Source organism: Garra rufa, chromosome 11 (assembly GCF_049309525.1).
Source record: "Garra rufa chromosome 11, GarRuf1.0, whole genome shotgun sequence".
NCBI classification, from domain to species: Eukaryota; Metazoa; Chordata; class Actinopteri; order Cypriniformes; family Cyprinidae; genus Garra; species Garra rufa.
The window spans coordinates 23,696,309-23,713,055 of NC_133371.1; the positions used below are offsets into that span (position 1 = coordinate 23,696,309).

Genomic DNA, 16,747 nt, shown 5'->3' on the forward strand with positions numbered 1-16,747 from the left:
GACACCTATGGCTCTCTCTGGCCCAGATGGCAGATGCCGACAAAGCACGCTTTCTCGACGCTCCCATCTCCCAGAGGGGCCTATTCGGCGACTCTGTCGAGGACTTCGCCCAACAGTTCTCGGCAGCCCAGAGACAGACGGAGGCGCTTCACATCCTGCCCCGCCGCGATGCTTCCATCCCGCCGCCGGAGGCACCGCCTCCGCCTGCACGTCGCCGAGGGCGCCCCCCTGCGGCCGCAACATCTACGGCTCGCCCCCCTGCGGAGGCCCACGACGCCAGGTCGGCGAGAAGGGCCCGCAAGCGCAGAGCCAGCCGCAGGAGAGTGGCGCCGCCCGCGGCACAGGGACCGGCCCGAGACACTCGCAAGAAAACTGCGAAACGTCCCTGACGCGGGCCTCCAGAGGTGATTGAGACTGCTCCTTAGGGGATGCTAACATCTACGCTCCCCGCTCCCGGTGGAGGGCCGGGAGCCACTGTGTGCTTCAATGCTGCCGTCGGCCAACGGTCGACGGTACCCACATTTTCTCAAAAAGAGCAAATTTCTCACCTCTGGCTTCGGCCTCGAGTTTCCTTCCTGAGCAGCACTTACACTCCTCGGAACCAGACTCGCGGCTGGTCTTCGCCAGCGCGGGATCCAGGGAAGAAGGTAAGCACTGCTTAGTGCACTTAGACACTTCCCCAGGACGCTCATCCTTCTGGGTTCTGTCCCCTTCCCTGTCTCCCCTTAGGCTGCCCCACCACGGTCACGTCGGTCAACGTTCCCTTGATACCACTACGCTGGTTGATACGGACGGTACGGCCCGGCCCCAGGCGTCCGCCCAGACTCAGAGGTACCCCTTACATTCTTATTCGGGCAGGCGTGCCTCTGTTCTGCCTGCGGAGGTCGCGTTCCTACTGGCGAAGGACGCGATCCAGCCTGTCCCTCCCCCGGGACGAGGTCGGGATCTCTCAGTCCCGACTTCACGTGTCCAGTTAAGTGTGGTGGGTTAATATCCGCCCTGGATGGAGCTCTGTCCCGATCCCTTCTCAGGCTGTCGGCACACTCGCTCACGACGAAGCACATACAGGTATGTTTCCGTCTCCAGGGCTGGGTTGCAGCCATCTGCCTGAAGGGCACCCGCTGTCGCGTCTCGATTTCCCCCCGACACACACCCCCTCGGCGGTCTGCTCCGGGGGTCGAGCTCTTCAGCGTGGGGTGCTTCCATTTGGCCAGTCCCCCTCCTTCCTGCCTTTTTTAGGCCATGGGAGCTCCCCTGTCTCCTCTTCGGCAGACAGGACTTCGCATCATCAACCGTCTCTTCGACTGGTGCTTTGCCAGCCCACTCGTGAGTTCCGTTGTGCGAACTTGGGGACCTGGTGCTTCGGCACCCCCGCCATCTGGTCCTTCAGGCCAACCGAAGGAATCCGTTCCCTCGGTCGGGAGCCCGACTCGGTCCACAAGACAGCCCGCCTTACTACTAGGAGCGCGCAGTCAGTGCTGTAGTTCCTGAGTCAATCAGGCACAACTTAGCGGTCCTCTCAAATTTGAGGCTCCTGGGGCACATGACAGCTCTAAGCCGCTTAGAGCCGCTAAGCTTGTTCATGTGAGACCGCTTCAGCACGATCGAGTCCCATGATGGGCATGGCACCTCGGCCCACTCCGGACTGGCGTTTTCCCGCAGTTTGGCCGTCAAGCCAGCCCGTGGCTACCACGGGTTGGGTTGCCATGTACGACAGAGGTTTACAACCTCCCCATCTGCTCCCATGGAGTCCAACGTGGCAGATTTGCTACTTGCCATTCACTTGAAGCAGGGAAACTCAACCGTGCAGCCTCTCGGCTCTCACGGCAGTCCACCCACCTGCAGGATGGCGACTCCACCCCGTGATGCAGCTAGTTTGGAGTATATCGGTAGGCCAGCCACATTCGCTCGTCTTCCGATTCCTCCCTTTGCCAGCTGCCTCTTTCTGAGTAACGCTGGCTCACAGCTGACTTCCGGGGCCCAAGTACGCCCTTCCCCAGCGAGCCTCCTTGCACAGACAATGTGCAAGTCCAGGGAGGACGAGGAGTAAGTCTGTTGGTTGCGCTACAACAATGGCCCACCCGGACTCAGGTCTTAGTAACCGTTCCCTCGCGGCAGTCCCTCCCTGTAGGGCACGGTATGACACCCCAGACCTCTCCGGCCTTCACAGACCGTGATACAACTATCACTCAGTACCGAGCTCCCTTACTAGGCAGGCTTGCGCACCGAGATGAGGTCTATTTTGCTGGCTTTCCACAGAGATACACGACTGCAGTAATGCTTCCCTTCCTGCAGGAGAGTTGAGCGCAGGCTGTCCCCTCGACTCTCCAAGTATATGCCGCTGCTTCGCCGCGTATCACATGCAGTAGATGGAGCTAAGTAGGCAAGCATTCACTGACCGTGAGGTTTCACAGAGGTGCCCAGAACGCACCCCTCACCCTCTTGGGGCCTTCCCGTCGCCTTCAGAGCTGCGGGACGCTCCAATTGAGCCATTGGCCTCAGTCGAGCTAGTATTCCTGTCATTAAGACAGCGCTCCTGACCGCCCTGGCTCCCGTCAAGAGGGCAGGAGACCTACAAGTTTTCTCTGTCAAGTAGCACCTCTTACCCTCTGGGACCCCCCCGTCGCACCTCATACCTCTTGGATCTCCCCGCCGCCTTTCAGGGCCACGGGTCGCTCCTTGGAGCCACGGGCCTCAGTCGAGCTAGAATTCCTGTCATTAGACAGCGCTCCTGACTGCCCTGGCTTCCATTAAGAGGGTAGGATATCGACAAGCTGAGGTTCCTTAGAGGTGCTTAAAGCTGAGGTTCCTCAGAGGTGCTTAGAACGCACCTCATACCTCTTGGACCTCCCCGTCGCCTTTCAGGGCCGCGGTCGCTCCATTGGAGCCACTGGCCTCAGTCGAGCTAAAATTCCTGTCATTTAGACAGCGCTCCTGACTGCCCTGGCTCCCATCAAGAGGGCCTACAAGCTTCTCTGCCAGCAAAGTGTGTCGAGAAATTCGGCCCGGCGTCTTCCACGTGACCGTCGAGACCCCGGCCCAGTGCCCCAGGTTCCCACCACGCCTTTCCGCGATCAGGTGGTGAACCTGCAAGCTCTGCCCTGGAGGAGGCAGACCCAGCCTTGCGATGTTGTGTCATTAAATATGTGAAACTTGAATCACTCGGCACTTCAGCCGCACCAAGCAGCTTCATCTGCCTCGGGATTCAGCAGAAAGGGAATGCTCCCCGAACTGAGGTTGGCTAAATGGGTGGTAGATGCCTTCTCCCTGTTATACTCAGGGACAGCTATGATCCTTGGGTCACGGCACCTCACCAGCAGATGTAAAAACCAGAAGCTGCGGGCTGGGCGACACCCTACCTTCGCTTGGTTCTACAACCTTGCGCAGAGGCCGTTCTCCCGTGTCCTAACATGAGGACTCACAGGTGAGCGGGAAGACCGGCTGGTGTCGGTTTGCGGCGCCATTCCCACGTGGATCCGTGCGCTATTTCCCAGAATGTTCCCTCCGGCGAACCCTGGGTCCTCCTGCCCCGCAGTCAAGGCTAGACGCGGAGTAGTCCTGCACTGTGATCCTGCCTGGGTCTCCTTCGCCCCGCAGGTTGTGGCTTAGTTTTTATTATTCCAGCGGAGGAGACCGCTGTTTCCCTCGTGTATCCCTAAAAACCTTTATGGATATATTGAATTATTCTCATTTCCACATGTAAAGATTTCATGTGCTCCGCCCCCCCAACCCATGCTTCAGTACAACTGGCATCCCTGGAAGGGCCCCCTTATTGGGCCTCGGGGCGTTGGGAAGGTTACGTTACACTTCGCCTGCCGGCACGTATACTTGTCAGCACGTGAAGTTGTTGCGTAACGCGGCGTCAGGGTCGTGGCCTTTTCCATAGGGCTAGTTCCCATGTAACGTCGAAGTGATTCGACTGAAGGGGAACGTCTAGGTTACGAAGGTAACCCACGTTCCCTGAAGGAGGGAACGGAGACGTTACATTCCCCTGCCACGCCCCTGGCGTCGCGCTGACGCCGGCTTGACGGCTCTTCAGCGAAAACCTGTTTGAGTGATGCGCGCCGCCATCTTATATACCCGTATGTACGGGGGAGTGGCCGACGCGCACGTCCACTCGCCAATTTGCAATTGGCCTTTTTATATAAGGCTCAGAGATGATCGGTCTCTCAGGCGAGATCCCGTGTAACGTCTCCGTTCCCTCCTTCAGGGAACGTGGGTTACCTTCGTAACCTAGACGTTCTTCTTATATGTTACGTTGGGCTTTTAATAAATGAAGTGCTCAAATGATTTCATTTGTCAGTTATTAACACAGAAACTGCTTAGTCCCGGGTATTTTTGGGGTTTAAAAGACTCAGCTGCGTATAACGACGTTCCATTCTCACTGTGATACCGGCTTAACGCGGGAGTTTTCTCTTTTATCATCATGGAATCATACGGTAAGAAAAAATATTTCCTATTTTATCAGTTCATGCTGTAATTACAGGCTTTGCAATCCTTACAAAATCTACAATACAGTAGGATGCACTGACTTATGGCGTGATATTGACTGGTGTTTGTACCACGTGATTAAGATAAAGTTTGAAGTGTTTTGATTCTAGAGAGTAATAAGTTGCATCATTAATATGGACATTGTGTTGCAGTTCCGTCTGTTTGTTTGGTAAAGTGGTAGAGTCACTGTTCGTTATTTTAAAGCAGATAACACACGTCTGCATGTTCGAGGTTAGCGTGTGCTAGTGTATTGTTATCGATCTTTATTTGTTTGCTGGCTATAATGTAACAGGGTCATCAAATATATGGTCTTGTGTGACAGAGCATATATTTTTATTGAAAAGCTATCGTGGTTTATTGTATAATGTTTGAGTTCGAGTGTTTGCAGAGTGGACCCTGAAAGAGCGAACGAGCCGCGTGTTTTATAGGCCAGACAGTAGAACTGGGAATTTCAATCATGTTGTAATTCTGCTTTAGACACTGATTCTCCTAATATCAAGCATTTTGTAATTAACTGTATTGCGGTTCTACAAAGGCTTTAATAAATGAAACATGTGGCAATACAGGCCTATCGTATATTCTGGTTCACGTCAGACTGTCTGCTAGTTTGGGTCAGCGGTTGCGAGCAAAATCGGACGTCTGTGTGATCAAATCCGGAGATTACTAATGTAATGTTGGAAAACTTTAGAGTGTTTGCTGATTATAAAAGTTTAATCGTATATATGTTTATATGTAACAGACATATATATTTTTATTGAAAAGTTATTATGGTTAATGTAAAGTGTTTAAGGACTGTTTATAGTATAACACTACAGGCTTAATCTACTTTGACTGTGGTACTGCAGTCGATGTCTATTTTTCTGTCTCCCTCTGGAGGTTGTCAGCGGCAATGCACCTGATGTCTAATTTAGTGCGGATGGTAGTGCTATGACAGTTGATTAATATTCATTAACTACATCTTGATTATATCTGAGTTATAACATTTAAACAAAATTGCACAGAATATAATTGCTTGTTTTATTTTATTTTTTGCTATTTATTTTATATGTGTTTAATTATGTGTTTAGTTAAAATGTTTTAGATATTTATTATTTACATTTTATTAATGTCGATTTATTTTAACTCTGGAACACATATTTAATTATATGTCTTACAGAATGAATACTATTAACTTCATTTAATAAAGCAGTAAGAATTCATGGTAGATGAATAAATGATGTGTCTAGTTCAAATGTAATGCTTTATTAGTTTTATTTTAATTCAGGAGCATATGTATTTAGTCATATGTCTTACAGAATAAATGTTATTTATTATATTTAATAATGTTCTAAAGCAGTAAGAATTATGTGACTAATTAAAACTTAATATTTTGTTAGTTTTATTTATTTTAACTCTGGAACACATTTATTTAATCATATGTCTTACAGTTAAAGACTATTTGTTTAGTTTTATTGTTCTATTAAATGTATTGTCATCTATGAGCATAATTTATATGGTTGTTTTTAATAGAGATAAAAGCTCTGAGGTTGTCCTGAACTCATGCAGTCGACAGCTGATGATCGGCGAATTAGAAGGTAATTACATTGTTTGATAAAAGATGATATACCATGGTTTTATCAGTACTATTTCACAGATGATATGTATCAGGCTAACTATTGTTTTTATCATAGGTATTAGTAGCAATCCTATTTCTATGGAAGTATCGGCTTTTGATCAAATTCATTCAATATGTAAGATCAGAATTTCTTTATCTATATGATTTACTTTCTTTGATGCTGTTCACTCCCTAGCTATAGTTAAAACTTTATTTTCATTTATTTATGTGCTTTCCCTTTGCAGACAGACAGGATGGTGGCAGGGACAACGTCTCAGACTGGACAGAAACGCAGTTGAATGCATGGGAGACGTCATCGTGGGGTAGTGATAGAGACACAGATTCACCGGTGAGACATCGGCAAACACCTTTTGCATTTCAAGACCCATTGGAGTCAGAAGAAGAGGTAGACATAGAACAAGAAGAACAAGACCCGGAAACCGAATCAATGCCGACGGATCAGCTCAGCTCTAACTCTGATTCAGGAAAATAACCAACAATTTGTTGCTTTGCGACAAGAATCGCGTAATAGTGTGGCTGAGGCCCATAACCGAATTGACGCTCAGAATGGTTTGATTCAGGAAAACACTGAACAGATTGTTGCTCTGCGTGAAGAGTTGCGTAAAACCACAGCCAGTGTTCATAACCGGATGGATTTTCAGGATGCTAGGGCTCAGGTGGTGACAGATAATTTGTATGAACAGCATGAAGCAATATTCACGCCCGGGGTTTGCGACGAAATGTGATGCAGAGCGGTGGTGTATTAGACATTTCCAACACTTCTGCATTAAACACAGACACTACGCCTTCCACGACTATCCCTTTAGCATCAGAGCATTCGGTAGCTGCAGGTAATAATGGCGGTACTCGACCTACGACCGCCAATGCTGACCTACTCGACCTGACGGATGGATTTTAAAGTACTTTTACTTGTTTATAAAGCACTCAATGGCCTAGGACCTACATACATTGCAGATATGCTCACTGTATACAAACCTAACAGACAACTCAGATCACTAGGATCGAGTCAGTCAGTAATATCAAGGGTTCACACAAAACAAGGGGAATCCGCTTTTAGCTATTATGCTGCCCGCAGTTGGAATCAGCTTCCAGAAGAGATCAGATGTGCTAATACATTAGACACATTTAAATCCAGACTCAAAACTCACCTGTTTAGTTGTGCACTTATTGAATGAGCACTGTGCTACGTCCGAACAGACTGCATTATTTTATGTATAATCATTTTACTGTGCAAATTAATTTTAAAATCGATTTTTCAAATCATCTTAAATGTTCTTAAATTCTCTGTTTTTATTGTTGTTAGTGTGATTACCATTTCTACTGTTTTAATTAATTTAAATCAATTTTAAAATCATTTAAAATGTTCTTCTGTTTATGACTTTTATGCGTTTTTATATGATGTGATGTTCTAGTGTGATTTTAATTCCTTTTTATGTCTGTGCTACGTCCGAACAGACTGCATTATTTTATGTATAATCATTCTACTGCACTAATTAATTTTAAAATCAATTTTTTACATCGTCTTAAATGTTTTGATGCGTAGAAAACAAAATTACTGTGATTGCATGGTTGGGCAAGACAGAGTATAGTCTGACTGATTAGTAATTACTGTTTGATTGCGTAGTAAGGTAAGACAGAGTATAGTCTGACTATCTGTACTGACGTAAGATGATTTTTATGCTTTTTATGTGATGTGATGTTCTATTGTGATTTTAATTCATTTTAATGTACAGCACTTTGAATTACCATTGTGTATGAAATGTGCTATATAAATAAACTTGCCTGGCCTTGCCTATGACCGCCAATGCTGACCCCTCTACAGATCAACTGATCAACTGTCCGTCAACCTCCCACCACGACAACCTATCATCTAATATATATCACGACCGTCAGCCATCGCTACAGGCTGTATGGATGATGCACGACCGTCGACTTCCAATGCGGCTGCTGCATCTGATGTGCCAGAGTTGAGTCGCTCAAACATCGACACACTGACACGACGAGGTGGGGTCGTAAACGGTTATCGAGTTATACCTAGGCCCCGATTTAACACTGTACAGTTGCGGAGGACTATGAATATGAGGGAGATAAGGTCTACAGATTTAGCAACCTACTAGCCTTGCACAATACCATGGACAAAATAGTGTCAAATTGGCGGCGATGGTTGTGTGATCAATTTATGCATGAGCGGAGAATCTTTAAAATCGTCCGTTGACGTCGTTTTAACACCTGGTAATAATTATGACGTTAATCTTTTTACTGATCAAATCGGAAAAAAAATTACAGAGCAATGATCAGTTATTGTCTGACGATGCGATCGAGATTGAGGCGCATGTGGTCACGAACAGACAAGGTGGCGGGAATTGATTGACCAGGTCATCAAAAGAAAAAAGATGAGTTTATTTTGTCCTTTAAACATCTCACATTAATTATGCCTCTCTATCTGTCTTGAACGTTTTCTCGACCCGCAATTATTATATAATTATATAATTTTTTTTACAGTATGATGGGATTACAGCATTCATAACATTTCTTTATTGTTATAATAAGACAATAAAATATGTTCTTATTAATTTATATTAAACACTAACAATTTTAGAGTGCAATATGAATATTTCAATAGTAGTTAAAATATAATGATTCTACTTTAAATTACTATAAATATTATTTGAAATAACAAAAGTATTCAATTTTCATTTCAGTTCACAAAAGAATATCAATAATGTATAATTATTTAATTATTCATAATTAGTAAATAATAAAAGTAAAAATAAAAGTAAATAATAAAAAAACTCAGTCCAATTTTCAAGGTTTATTAATTAACATGAACTATATGAACAATACTAGCATTTATTAATCTTAGTTCATGTTAATTTGATCATTTACTAATGCATTATTAAAATCAGGAGTTGTGTTTGATAACATTAGTTAATGCTCTGTCAACTAACATTAACTAACACTCAACTGTATTTGAACTAACTTTAGAAAGATTCATAAATAGTAATAAATGTACATTTCATTCTTCTTTCATGTTAGTTAATACATGAACTAATGTTAACAAACCACACATTATTGTAAAGTGTTACCAAAAACTCTTATCACTGCAATCATATTTTATTTATTAATAATATTAACCAACATGATTTTTATTTTAGGATGATAATAATATTATAATTGCGTTAATACTATTATAATCTAAATTAACATGTATTAGTATTTATATTATCATTTGTATTATTATTATTGATTGATTAATATAATATTAAAGAAAATGCAATTAAGCTTTTTTTTCATTATCATTAAATATTCTTTTTTATTTACAGTACAGTTGGATTATTTCAATTGTTAAACATTTCTTTCTTGGCATTTTTTATTTTATTTTTAAAATTATAATAAAATGTTCTAATAAAATAGTATTACATATTTTGGTTAGTTTTAATTTTATATAAATGTTTTATTTTATTATTTATAATGTAATTACATTTATTTTAAATACACCAATTAAATAAAAAAATATTATTAATCATATTGCACTGTAAAGTAAAATATTAATAATAATAATAATAATAATAATAATAATAAAGATTAAGATTATTTTATATTATCATAATTTATTTTTTATTTTATTTGAGCAAAGAAATATATGATTTTTTTTGTTGATAATTTAAATGTAATAATAACCAAAATATTTATGGTATTTTTTAAATTCCTTATTATTATTATTATTACAATTATAGTCAATCAATAATAATAATAATAATAATAATAATAATAATTGTGTTACCGTTGCTGTAAAATAAAATAATTTTAATTATATTCTTCTATTATTAATATTAATACGTGCGTTGCTAGACCCTATTTACTGGGACACGTGCCCCAGTGAAAATCTACTGTGCCCCAGTAAAATCTCAAATTTGAGTAATAATTTACTTTGATAATCCCGTAATGAAGAAATTAAACTATATGCCACAACTGAATTGACGCTTCTAAAAACAACGCAGTTTAACCGAAGACTATGTACGCAGATATCCATGCCCATGTGCTTCTGTGTATTTTAAAAGTCCCGGGACCAAGTCGGAACTAAACAAATGTAAACGTTACGGTTCCAGGTTTTCTTAAGTACCGGTGGTACCGACTATCCGGTCGACCCAGTTCTTGATTCGCTAAACTAAAGGTGTGCACTGCACAGTTGTGCTCTCTTCATTAAAGCACCGGCGCTGCTGCTGATGCTGTGGCTCTGAATCCACTTGTTGACAAAGAAGAGCTAGGCTTGCTCCAGATAGTTTGGATTTGCCGCTTGATCATCAAAAAACTATTTCCAAAGGATGTCGTCTAGGTTCTCTCGAAAGGAGGAAACACATCAAACTTAAAACACCTCAAAGACCGACTTCGGGATCAAACGAAAGAGTTCAAGTAAAAGGTAAGTTTCATTTTAATTTCATATTTAGAGCTTCTGTCACGAACATTATTGCATATTTTAATTTGAATGTCAGACTGAAATAAACATCACTGTTTGTGTAGTGAATCGTTAGCATAAGCAGCTAACGCTAATATGCTGGGCCTTAGCATGAATTTGAACTATTTAATGCTCCTATAACTTTTGTTAGAGTAAAAAAATAAGGACATGATGCTGTATTTACTATTTTTACACAAAATGACCTGTGTATCCAAAATATGTGTGTCAGAGAATGAACAAATGTGTCGTTAACAATGTTTATGTCCTTAATATCAGTCTGTCAGAAAATGTTCAAACAATCAAATAAAACACGTTTTATCCCGTTTAGTTTGGAAATACTTTACAATAAGATCAAATTCATGCATCATCTAACATAAACTTAGAGTAACGTTATATTTCTACAATATTAATTCATGTTTGTGAATGTTATTTAATACAAACACATGATCATTCATGTTTGTTCATGTTTAACAGAGTAACATGATTTTATGCATTAGTAAATGTTGAAATTAATCTAACCTCACGATGAATAATTGCCATATAACTACTGTTTATTGTTACTCTATGTTATTTAACAAATGAAAATTATAAAGTGTTTTTAATACTGCAGTTTTAATCTGTGATAGACACTAGTCTAAATATATGTAATCTTATCTAAATTTATTATAACAGCTGAGGTTTGTTATTTACCGAAAATTCATATTTTTGCTGGTGTCAATGATCTAATGTCGCATCTGGTCAGACTTAGCCCACAGCTTTACTTAAGTATATAATATTTCTTTTTACAGTTGCAGATTGAGGAAGATCATGAAACACCAGCAAACTCTAAAACAGACAACAGTTACAGATGTTTTTCAGCAGCAGCAGAAATATGACAAACACTTGTGGGTGAAGCTTGTTTACATTTTTATGCCTGTCATTTATTTAGATGTTATTTAATTACTAAAATGTTTACAGTCCTTGAAATACTTTTTTAACCTGTGGAAAAAACCTTTAACAAAATTTTACCTAAGTATGAAGAATGGCACTGTTTTTTTGTACATTTTATATTTGTTCAACTTTATTAATAAAAAATAGTGTGTTGCTCAATTAATTTGTTATTGTGTTTTGCTTTGGTACCGAGAACCGTGGATTTTCAAGGGTATTTGGTACCGAATCACCCGCTTCGAATGTTATCAGTGGATTGAATGGGCGTTATCAGTGGTTATCAGCTGATAGATATGGGCTGTTATCGTCCATCCTCATGGTTTATCAGCTAGACTAATAGAGCAGACTCCAGATCCAGTGCCAGAGGAATCCAGCTCACCGGGAATCGGAAATCTATCGGATGACGCGGGAACGTAGTTTTTCCGGTTGACATGTTCAGGTAAGATTATTGAAATGAGCATGTAAACTGTAATTAATTAGTCAATAAGCCACAACAATACAGAAAATGTGTTTTAAGGTGGCGTGACACGAGTGTTGACATGAAATAACCGTGTTGCAACGTTATATATTACGTTATAAGCCTGTCCTTACTTTATATGATTTATGTGAGCATTAGCGTTGCTAATTAGCATGTTCTTAACATGTCTGAAGCTAATGGGGAAATTTTGTTTACTAGTTAAACGCAAAATTATCCTGTAAATGACTTATTTGTGCGTATTGCAAATATTGTGTCACTGAAGCTATCTGTATATCATGTCACTGAAGCTATATCATACTCATATTGAGTGAAACATTCAAACCCAAGACGTATTTTATGGCTCTTTGGTATGTTTGGACTCTTCACTATAATATAAAATAAAGCTAGACTTACATCTCATGCAAAAGACGAACACTGGAAATCTATTAGAAGTAAATAGACTGTGGTGTCTCTGTGTGTCACATATATTGCTGTCCTCAACATTGAACTTGAAAAATAAAACCCAAAGTCACAGGTCAGCCTACCTGTGAAACATTAATATCTCTTTAACTTTTTTTTCCTCCATTTACCATTTCCAGCAGGTTGCAAGGAGTTCTGTGGTAAGTTTGTTTTATTACTTCCATGCTTTATGTCTATGTTGAACAATCCAGAATTGGTTTTGGGCTGTTTAGAGAGACGGCCCATTCACAAATCTGTCTGTGCAAGTTTCTCTCTGTTTATGTTTAGGTTAAAGATGGCCCAGAGAGGTAAGAGTTACACAGTTGCTAATCTAGAAGCATTAGACAAGTGTGTCTGAGAACGATGGTATGATCTGCAACACTGTCTTTTTTATCACTGACTAGCGTTTTCTTTCTTTGTTTTTATTTAACAAGAGAGAACGCACATTAATGCAAAGCAAAGGGAAACCTTGATTTCTTTTTTTAAGGAGGGAATGAAGCATGTCGGCTCACCTTAATAGCAAGAGCTGCATCAGCTACGTGTTTGGACACCAGTGTCATAGAAGTAAGGTTTGCTTTAATGCCACACGAACAATCAACATGTCAAATAAATATAGCATTCTGCTGAACTGCTTGTATAAATGAAGTGTTTTGTTAACATTCAGTTTAATTGGTCTGATACAGGGCTGCTCAATCCTGTTCCTGGAGATCTAGCATCCTACAAAGTTCAGCTCCAACCCTGATCAAACACACCTGAACCAGCTAATTCATCTCTTAGTCAGCACTTGATAATGACAGACAGCTGTGTTGGAGCAGGACTGGAACTAAAGTCTGCAGGTAGGTAGATCTCCAGGAACAGGATTAAGCACCCCTGGTCTAATACTTTTGTTATTTTTTTATTTTTCAGAACTGAATCGGTAATTACAGAAGCTTCCTCTGAGCCCCGGCCATCAAAGGCCAAAGTTCATATCAGAGAGCTGTCACCTTATAATCTTTTTTGTAGAGATGTATTGAGAAACAAAGATGAGAGACAATATTTAACGGGTGCTTTCAATTGTTATACTAAATAGTTTGTTGTTGTACATAGCAGCCCTGTTTACATCAGGGCTTTACACGGGTTTTCAAGGTAGTATTTGGCAAGTACTTCACTCAGGCAAGTTGCATTCATCAGTGTAAGACTGCTGTGTGTCTTAAAGAATCATCAGCTCATCTACTTTACATGTTATCTTGTTTTAACAGAGTTGTTAAAGAGAAATGGGTTTCACAACCAAAGTAAATGAGTGTGTTGGACAGATTGTCATTGTATGAATTTACTTTTTTTTAAGAGATGCTGACTCCAATACGTTTTCTGTGCAACTATTTTTCCTTTGGCACAATGAATGATATCAACAGACAACTGGATTGTTTATCTGTAGATTTTTTCATAATTTCAAATGAATTCTTACCAAATAAATATTCCAGGGGCCGTATGTATAAAGCTTCTCAGAGTCAAATTTTAGTCTTAAGTGTTTCAAAATTCTAAGAGTGACGTAATTTTACTCTTATTTCTGGACTTAAGATAAAGAGTGATTCATAAAAGTTCTTAAGTGTTAAGACTAGGTCTCAGCTCCTAAATTATTTAAGAGAGTTGGAGAGGTCTCCTAACCTAGTTAGGAGGAACACAATGGCAGCAAAAAGGAGGAAACACACACTTTACAATACACATATGACATATTGGAGTTATATGATGATATGGAGTTGATAAAATGATACAATCGTGACCATCAAGCATTCTTTAATGTATTTATTTTAGTAATTGACCAAGTAATAAGCATAATAACTTAATCCACTCTACAAATCAATGCTCTAGCTGCAATAATATGTTTGTTTGTTTATTTATTTTCACTGGAAAATGTGAAAGATTGTAAAAATGCAGCAAAGCACTGGTGATGACACAGTAAGCAGGTCTTAAATATTGTGACACTAACCTCACCAAACACATCAGTGACCAAAAGTGATGTGTGGAGGGTTTTAATGACCTCACATTTCACTTAAACCATCAAAATATGAAAAAAAAAAACACTGATCAATGTTGCTAACTGCTTTCACTTGAGAGTAGTTAAAACAGTCACACAATGTATCTGATGAGGATGAGGACATAATGGTGAGTTGACTGATCTATATAATATAAATATATCATCGGGAGAGTGTTGTAATCTAAATAAGGTTTAGTCTCAAAGTCTCAAAAGGGGGAAGGACGTCAACAAATCTAGTGACAAAATCCCTAAACTGTCAACATTGACATTGAATACAACATAATCAGTTATTCATTTGGTGTTGGTCCTCTCTTGTTTTTGCATGTGTTCATAATTTCTTTGTAGGACAGCAATGCCAAAAAAATATGACACATTTTACTGCATTATTATCAAAAAAATAAAAGTAAAACAATTGACTCCAAGCAAATATGCAATAATCTTACTAAATCAGTAACACTTTTTTCTCTCTCTTGGCCACAACTTAAAGGCAGTTTATTGACTTTCCAACTGACCGTCAAACCAAGCTGCAAAACAAGAAACTTTTAAGTTTGTGGGCTTTCTTTGAGTTCCTGGAGCTGTTCACATCATTGCTCCAACTGTAAATGAGGAGACATGGATTTCAAAGCATTAATAATAATTTGTGATAAATTTCCACAATGCAAAGCATTAGTTTAAATACACTGAAATATGAAATAGTGTCTTAATTAAATGTTTGTATTGTAGTTCCATCAAATAATCGGTGTTGTGCTGCTGTGACTCACATGAGCAGCTCACTATTGGCTGATTCAGAGGTCAAGGGCGGCCATTTTGTGTTTCAATCATTGTAGTCCTTAATTTACAGCACTTAAGTCAGAACTTAAGAATCGGTCTCAAACGTTACTGAAAGTTGCTTTTAGATTCTTTATAAAAGTCTCCTACTCTTAAAAAAGTCCTACTTCTTACTAAGATTTTTTTGACACTTATACCCCTCATACCACCCTCTCAAACTAAATTCCTACTGGTAAAGATGGTCAATTCAGATCAAGGTGGTCAACTGAAGCATTAGTAGTCACACATTGCTATGTCCAATTATTAGATGGATATTGGACTCTATGTAAACACAGCTAATGTATAGTTAATGTAACCCTGGGGGTCCCTGACCACTCATTTGCCACAGGTGTGACAACACTGTTTTCATATATTGCCGAACACTGTTATGAGCTGTTTCTTAGTGTGTGTTAGATTTTTAAAAATAGGTTTTGTCTATTTTGTGTATAATCAATGATTTACTATTTTTTGTGGTTGTCTTGTTCTTCTAAATATTGTAAAGGTGTCCAAGCGTGAGGATTTGGGTGTGGAAACAGCCATTTTGTCATTTGACCGCCAGAAGTCCAGCTCAGAGGTGTATGAACTGAGCAGCAAAGGAGCCACTGATTTCCTTGACTCAACAGACACAGTCAACAACTTTGCACTGCATTTCAAAGGTAATGCTTATGAAAATCCACAGAAATGGACTCGGGCCCATAATAGTGTGAATATAGATAATACAGTTTTATGAAATGAATTGTTGTCTGTTGTTACATCTGTAGCAGCTCCTCAGCCACAACACCCAGTACCAAAGATCAAGTCAGTGCTGGTCGGAAAAGTGCAAGATCTGTTCAACCAAAAATATAGTAAGCGCATGTTCAAATGATTTTAAGACTAATGTAAAGAAACGGCTCATCTTGATAACCTAATATACCTCCATGAATCCATGGCATTATTATCAAATAAATAAATAATTTATCTAATGTGCTCATCAACCAATAGATTATGACGCCTTACCCAATTTGAGAAGTGTATTGTCGTCCTATATTGAATAATAAGCTAAAATAGCAATATTTAATTAGGGAGAGTCTGATAGGCAACTAAGGCAAGGTTACTGCTGAGGAGGTTTCACTCAGGGGCGTAGATTTAGGGGGACGTTCTTAAACGCTTAACGTAAAAAAAAAAAAAGCTTAACGTGGCTTAACATACGTAAAAAAATTCCCCAAATTTCTGTCAAGCCTTACTTGGAACAAACACAAACTACTATCAAAAGAACGAGCCCTTGTTCCACAGATAAAGTGAATTATATCACGTTAAGGTCCCCCATTAGGAAACAGCTTAACGTGGTTTAACGTATCTTAACAACGACTGAGAGAAAACAAACTGTTAAATTTTACTTATAATAAATACTTGCTGCTGTCAAAAGAATGAGATCTCATTCAGCATATAAAGTGAATAATATCACGTTAAGCGTTTTCTCCCTATAGACCTTTTTCCTGAGTAAAAGATGAGCGCCACCATTGTTTACTCCACATATATATA

General features: G+C 40.0%; 1 protein-coding gene across 1 annotated transcript in view; it reads left to right on the forward strand.

The window, feature by feature from the left end:
• LOC141345286 (adhesion G protein-coupled receptor B3-like) overlaps nt 1-16,091 on the forward strand; it is a 77,273-nt gene extending 61,182 nt beyond the window's left edge. Inside the window, exons 13-15 of the mRNA XM_073850157.1 lie at nt 6,331-6,434; nt 15,729-15,882; nt 15,988-16,091. Coding sequence (XP_073706258.1) covers nt 6,331-6,434; nt 15,729-15,882; nt 15,988-16,091 — 362 coding nt within the window. The remainder of the gene's footprint in view (nt 1-6,330; nt 6,435-15,728; nt 15,883-15,987) is intronic.
• Nucleotides 16,092-16,747: the final 656 nt, after the last annotated feature.